General features: G+C 33.2%; 1 protein-coding gene, 1 non-coding gene and 1 pseudogene across 2 annotated transcripts; 1 reads left to right on the top strand and 2 right to left on the bottom strand.

Moving 5' to 3' along the window:
- Window positions 1-1,123: 1,123 nt before the first annotated feature.
- Window positions 1,124-1,196, bottom strand: TRNAA-CGC (transfer RNA alanine (anticodon CGC)). The gene has a single exon. It is a non-coding gene; the product is annotated as a tRNA-Ala (tRNA).
- Window positions 1,197-2,695: 1,499 nt separating this feature from the next.
- Window positions 2,696-4,506, bottom strand: LOC129287517 (adenine phosphoribosyltransferase 3-like; annotated as a pseudogene).
- Window positions 4,507-6,357: 1,851 nt separating this feature from the next.
- Window positions 6,358-6,940, top strand: LOC129289376 (uncharacterized). Its single transcript, XM_054926134.1, has 2 exons — window positions 6,358-6,540; window positions 6,659-6,940. Exons 1-2 carry the CDS (start codon window positions 6,358-6,360, stop codon window positions 6,938-6,940), a joined length of 465 nt encoding a protein of 154 aa, XP_054782109.1.
- The last annotated feature ends 334 nt before the right edge of the window (window positions 6,941-7,274 follow it).

Below are 7,274 nucleotides of genomic sequence, written 5' to 3'. Positions count from 1 at the left end.
TTATAAATAAAATTAGAAGAGCGTGCACGTACACACAAAATATCAAACAAGTATCTTTCTCTCACATACACATTTCTATTTAACTTTATTTAAAAATTCAGGGCTTGTTTGGCAATTTATTTTGGAAACAATTTTCTGTTCTCCAAAATAAAAAAAAACAAAAAACTTATTTGATAACATGTTTTTAAAAAATATTTTAGAGAATAAAAAATAAAATATTATTTTAAATAATAGAAAATAAAAATATATTTTAAATGTTCTGAGATTATTGTTATGGAGAATAAAAAAATAAGAAAAACATGTTTTTCTTATTTTTTATTCTCAAAACATATTGAACAATAAACAAAAACAATTTCAAACATGCCCTTAATAATTTTTTAATTTTACCCATATTAAATATACATTGTTCTATTTATAAATTATTTTCAATATATTTAAACAAAATTAAGAAAAATATTTAAATTTATTAACTCTATTTAAAAATTTAATAATTTTTAAACTTTAGTCCTATTAAATGTATATACTTTAATCATATATTTTTTATTTCTAACATTTAATAGTGGGAAAATAATAAAATTTATCATAAAACTTTAACGAGTTGACTCATACATAAAATTAAAAAAATATTCTCTTTCTGTCCTATTTGATCAAAGGGAGTGTGTGTATATAAGATTCATCATTCAAGCGAATCTTTTTCACAGTTAAATAAGACATCGCTCAATCGATCTGTTGGCTTATATTTCGGTCCAAATGCAATGATTTAAGTTCAACATTAATTTCTGTTTTGAACTTTTATTTCCTTTCAGCTTTTAAGACATGTGGCACCATAACAACTTGCAGAGACCTCATAAGTCACAAGGAGGACTATCTTCTTTTGCTGTTTCTGAGTGTTTTTGGGTCCCCTGTTCCGTGCAAGCAAAACAGGACTTGAGTTTGAGTATAGCGTCAAGGCCAGCGAACCCAGCAAGGTTTTTTTACATTGAGCATCAGAGAGTCAGCCAAGATCTGCGTGGCCTGAGTTTCCTGTCATTTCCAATTCCACGTCCTTTTGTGGATTGTCGAATGGCACAAAAAAAAAAAAAAAAAAAAACACCACCAAATTCCTAAGGCATCGTTCACCATATGGAGGTGCGGGGAATCGAACCCCGTGCCTCTCGCATGCGAAGCGAGCGCTCTACCATATGAGCTACACCCCCAGTAGTATTGTGCCGCCAGAAAACGTTATTAATCAAGGGAAAAGAGAAAAATACAGTGTAGTTTTAGGCTCTAAAGAGTGATGGATTTGGGTCGTAAAGAGGTTGCTGTTAATGATCTCTAGAGGAAAAATTGTTCGGTTTTTCAGAGATGAATGCTTGATTTTTTAAGGACTGTGAAAGAAGTCATGCTTGACGTGTTTATAAGGTTCTGTTGTCTTTTCTGAATTTATCCTAATAATTTAGTTTCTTTTTTATTAGATTCAAAATTTAGTTCTTAGATTGTCTATTTAGCTTAAATTTTGAAATGTTAGTGACTACCAATGTTCATCCTAAACATAACATGTTTAATTTGTTGATTGTCATGTGACTGAGAGATGATAGAAGGACTAGTGTCGAGAACCTTGTTCCTGTCAAAGACTAATATGTGCACTCACTCGCAAAGCTTTAGAAACTGCAGGAGACAAATACACAGGCCTGAGATTTAGCAATCAAGTTGTTGTTTATCTTTTTCCATTCCGAAGCTCAAGCAATTATATGATGTAATTGTGTAAGCACACCGGCTACCTAAATAAAAAAAAAAGATGATGGAGTAGAAGCAGGCTGGGTGTCACAGAGCTAGTCTTTTAATCCACGCAGTACTTAGACAATTTTTATTAAAAAATGCTAAGTAAGCCTGATTTGTTGAAAAGAAAGATGCTTGATTAAATTAAAGAAAAAGGAAAGCTTGAAAGTAAAGAATAATTGAGAGAGTTTGAGGAATGTGAAAGTTGTATTGCTTAAAAACTTAAAGATGAGAGAAACTCAATGATGGTTTATAAATGAAGAGGGATGAGGTATTTATAGACCCTCCTTGAATTTAAAAAATTTTCACTTTCTTAATGGGCAATGGAGATTAAATTGATCATACGGCTATCGTTGATCTTTTAGATTTATCTCCTAAATATTTACAACAAATATCTAAACATTTACATGAAAGTATCTAGAGACTATCTCAAGATATGTCTGGAACATTCTAGAACATTTTGGAGTATTTTAGAATATTTTAGATATCTTTACATTCTTTCATAAGCTTCTAGAACTTTTTAGATTCTTTCAGATTGATCTAAATATTTTTAAATAATTCTAGAACATTTTAAATTTCTCTTAAATGCCTTGAAATACTTTCTTAAAGTTAACCCGAACCTCTTAAAAGGTTTTAGGGTATTTTAGACCACTTTAACCTGATGAAAAGTAACATATGGCCAATATTCAGATGTTGTTGTATAAATTTATGTAACATTCACGTGGGAATATTGCCCGAATAAAAAAGCTGACGTCAATACTAGAAGAAGGAAGAAAGAGGACATGTGGATCCATCAAAAACCTTGTGCCTTGTGCATTCAACTTCACAATTTGAACTTCACGAGGTCTGAATTCTACTGATAAGCTAGGCTTCCAATGTCCAGCAGATATCTTAATCCTATAATACAATTTCTTAGAAATGTGATTATATATCTAATATATATGAGTCTGATGACCCTTTGTCATATCTCCACCAGCACAAACAAGGACTTGCCAATCCCATTCAAACGTTGTCGACCCTGCCAAAATAAGGATTAATTAATTCACAAAATCAATCTTACAAATTATTGAAAGCCATTCAGACATCCTCAACAAACAAAACACACCTCTAATTGTCGCACCCTAAACATGCAAGCACATTCAACTACTTCTCCTCCATTATGTTCTGAACACAACACACAAACAAAAACACCAATAAGTCTTCAAGGCTAACAAGGTATGAACAGTAAATTTGTTACCGGAAATTGGTAGAATAAACCTAATAAGTTGATAGCTGCACAGAGGGTACCGGCAGTGGTAACGACATCATCGACAAGCAAAGCAAGCTCGCCGGCGTGGATAACTCCGACTTGAGTTTCCGGACAGTCATTTCCATATTCCAAGGAATACTCTGCCCTCATCACTTCGCCTGGCAGCTTGTTTGGTTTTCTTAATGCCACAAAATTGGCTCCTATTCCCAGCGCACCCGAACATGAAACCCCTTGCTTCTACTCCTACAATTCCATATATATATATATATATATATATTTATATATATCATGAAATAACCACAACTCCTTCCTTCTTTGTAGATAAAGTTTTGGATCAAAGAAATATTGATATTTGATAGAGGAAAATTTCTTCACAAGTTCTGCCCTTTTCAACTGTTCGAGGCCTTTATATACAAACCCAAGCCATTATTTTCAAGAGACATGATGACTATTTACACGCCATCATTACGCCTCCTGACGCATTATTTATTATATAATACTCTTATTTTATAATATTATTTATTTTATTTTAAATTACAAGACACTTTAAATAAAATTTTATATATAAATAAAGCTTATTAAATACACTTTATAATTTTACTTTTTCAAAATAAAATATAAACTTTTCCTTTCATGTAATATTCTATAGATGAAATAATATTGAAAAGATAAAATATATAAAAAAAATAATATTAAAAAAATATCATTAATAAAATTTTATTTTTATCAAAGTGTCTTATATTTTGGAACGTCAAATATTCCTTTAAAAATATTTATAATTTAAAATAAAATAAACATATACATATTCTTTTCAAGACATGATATACACGCTATTCAAGAAACATGTTACTTATTATTGTGGAAATCTTTCTTTAAGATTGAATTTTAAAAATATCTTGACATGAATTATCTTGATTTAAAGTAAGTATTAATCATTTCTTGACACATTCAGTCTCTTTGAGGAGTAATTTTCACCAAGGTGGTTTCAGACACAAAAAAAAAAAAAAAAAAACCCTTCGCCGAAGTGGTCTCTGAATAATATACATCTTTTAAGGCTATAATACACACTAATTTTATTTCTTATCAATTGATTCATTAATTCAATATTAATCAACTTAAAAACTATGGTTTATTTACAAACAACCTTTTCTGTTCCATGCACACGCATACAGTCCACGCATATAAAAAATAAAATATTTCCATGACCATGAAGTACCTGCAACGACAGAAATATGTTTGCCTTTGTATCGTTCCACGAACAAGTCGATGGTGTCCTTAAATGCTGTTGGATTCAGCAAGAGAGTACGACGTCCAAAAAGTCACCACCTGCGTTTGCTAAGCATTATTCACTCAACCCTAAAAAAAAAAATACACAAACAAAAAGAAAAACGAGAAATTAAACCACAGAACGAACCAGGTTTGGGGAAATCACAGACGAGATGAATTGTAGATTTGATGCCTCCGATCCTGGGATCCTCGTCTTTGTCACAATCAGACATTGTGTGACGTTCCATCTCCGTTATAGTTCTGAGAATAACGCAAGATTTGTGTTTTTCAAGTGAATGAATGAAAATGAATAAACAAGCTAGCTGTAAATGAGAGAATTCAAGGGGCAGCGTTTCCATGGGACAAGATATAGTTTGAATAAAAAATATTGTTAAAACACAATAGTGAGATATAAATACTTGGCAGACGTTATAATTCGTATGCACTTAATATTAAAGAATAAAGAGCCAAGACCCCTCTGATTCACCACCAGCTTATACAGACACAAAATGAATCACTATAACGCAGTACTGCACAGCTAAGGAAAAAAAATCATAGAAGGAAGGGGGAAAAAGATAACAGTGTACAGCTTATCTCTATCTTATTATAAGAAACACTTGACTTGCTGAGACTGATTGATGTTTGGTGTTAAGAGAGAATGTGGTAGAGACTTCATTTGTCAGTATCTTATATTTAGCAAAGAGTGAGACCAACACCATGTGTTTTTCAGGGAATGTGGATACAGAAGGAAATTATGTATTCAATTCTTACTTGTAATGGTTTGTAAAAAGAGCACAAGCCTGAAAGTGGATACAGACAGAGTAGTAGTCTCTGTGCGTGTGTGTGTGTGTTGTGATTTGTAAACAATTCTGGAAGTTAATAGGACGGCACCGCCAACACAAAACCCATATCCATTAGTGGGAGTTGTTTGGATAATCACAAATGGGCAATGCCATCTTTTGAACTCTGCAGTGAACTATTAATAAGCAAATGTCCCCATCAATCATTCTCTCCAAACAATTCTCCATATACAAGACCCTGGACATTTTGGTTCTGCTGCACAGTACCTGCTTAATGAGTTAATTGCAGCTCGTATGTTTTTACTATAACAATTTTCCAATTTAAAAACTGCTTCCTAGAAGCATAAATCAGTTTTCTTTTTCATTTTTTTTCTTTAACTAGGAAGAGTGTGTGTGTGTGTGTTTTTTTTTTTTTTTTCAAATGGATCAAATTACAAACATGCACACACCTATCCACATGCACTTACCACACCAACACATGTTGAATAATTAAACTTAATAAATTAATTAAATGGAAATGGAGAAGACACGTATGGCTAATGGAAATCCACATATGCCGTTATATAAAGTTGTGGAGAGAAATGAGTGTGGGTTGTCCACAAAATGATATGTGGCCGGAAAATTTTTAATTAGTTAAATTAGTGGTGTTTAATTGTAGTGTAAGTTTGGCCACTAATTTGTTATGTGGTTTTAATTTCATTTGCAGCTCTATAAATAGAGCAATATCTTGTGTAAGGTATATCAAGTTTTTGTAATCAGTAATGAAGGCTTAATACAAGAGTGTTTTCTTTAGTATTTGTTTTTTAGTATTTCTTTCTCTATCAAAGTGGCATCAGAGCCAAGTTCGTGAGAGTTGTGTGAGCTTTATTCTGTCAAAAAAAAAAAATCTTGAGTGTTTGAGTGACCCTACAAAAAATGAACAACAATTTCAATATTATCCTCCAATTCCCTCAGCTAACCAAAACCAATTATACCAATTGGTGTATCAGAATAAAGGCCTTACTCGGATCCCAATATTGTTGGGATATTGTCGAAAAAGGTTATATAGTCCCAGCAGATGAAACACAACTTTCTCAGGTGGAGAAAGACAGTTTACAAAAAAATCACAGAAGCAATCAGAGGGCATTGACTCTCATCCACCAAGGCTTGGATGAAGTTATGTTTGAAAAGGTGGCAGAAGCTACCACTTCCAAACAAGTGTGGGACATACTACGAGTTTCTCTTCAAGGTGAGGAGAAAGTAAAGAAGGTCTGGTTGTAGATGCTGAGAGGTGAATTTGAGACGATGAAAATGAAGGAGACGGAGGCAATAACTGATTACTCATCACGAGTAAAATCAATTGTGAACCAAATGCAGCATTATGGCGAAAGAATTGAAGAGTCTAGAATTGTAGAAAAAATCTTGCGATCACTACTTTCAAAATTTGACTACGTAGTGGTAGCCATGGAAGAGTCTAAAGACATCAGTGTAATGAGTGTAGATGAAGTGATTGGCTTATTGCAAGCAAGAGAAGAAAGGCTCAACAGACAAAAGGAATTGTCTACGGAACAAGTCTTGGCAATAAAGACATTGTTTAATGAAAAAGAAAACAACCAAGGAGCAAGCAGCTCCGGAAGAGGATGAGGTAGAGGTCATGGAGGAAATAAAAGAGGACGTGGTCGTGGCAGAAATCAACAATTCGGTAGGGATAACAATAATGAAGGAAATACTCAGTTCACAAGAGGCAGAGGCCGTGGATGTGGACGAGGAAGAGGAAGAGGAAATTGGAGATCAAATGATGGACGTGACAAATCCAACATTAAGTGTTACAACTGCTCCAAGTATGGACACTACGCATCAAAATGTTGGAGTCCTCCTAAGGAGGTAGAGGAAAAGGCGAATAACTTACAAAACGAGGAGATGACAGGCACGGTTTTGCTCACTTATGAAGGAGAAGAAAGGCATGAGAAAAACATATGGTATCTTGATAATGCAACAAGCAACCATATGTGTGGAGATAAAACGATGTTTGTGGAACTTGACCAATTTATTCAAGGCAATGTTGTATTTGGAGAATCCTCTAAAGTCCCCATCACAGGAAAAGGAACCATTCTTATTCAGTTAAAGGATGGTGCTCATCAATTCATCAGCAGTGTTTATTACGTGCCAAACATGAAAAGTAATATTTTGAGTTTGGGCCAACTTCTAAAGAAAAACTATGA

Source organism: Prosopis cineraria, unplaced genomic scaffold (assembly GCF_029017545.1).
Source record: "Prosopis cineraria cultivar Desert tree isolate PC_DT_omini unplaced genomic scaffold, ASM2901754v1 PC12, whole genome shotgun sequence".
Taxonomy (NCBI): Eukaryota; Viridiplantae; Streptophyta; class Magnoliopsida; order Fabales; family Fabaceae; genus Prosopis; species Prosopis cineraria.
The sequence above is the reverse complement of the archived record's forward strand: the minus strand, read 5'-3'. Positions and strand labels throughout refer to the sequence as shown.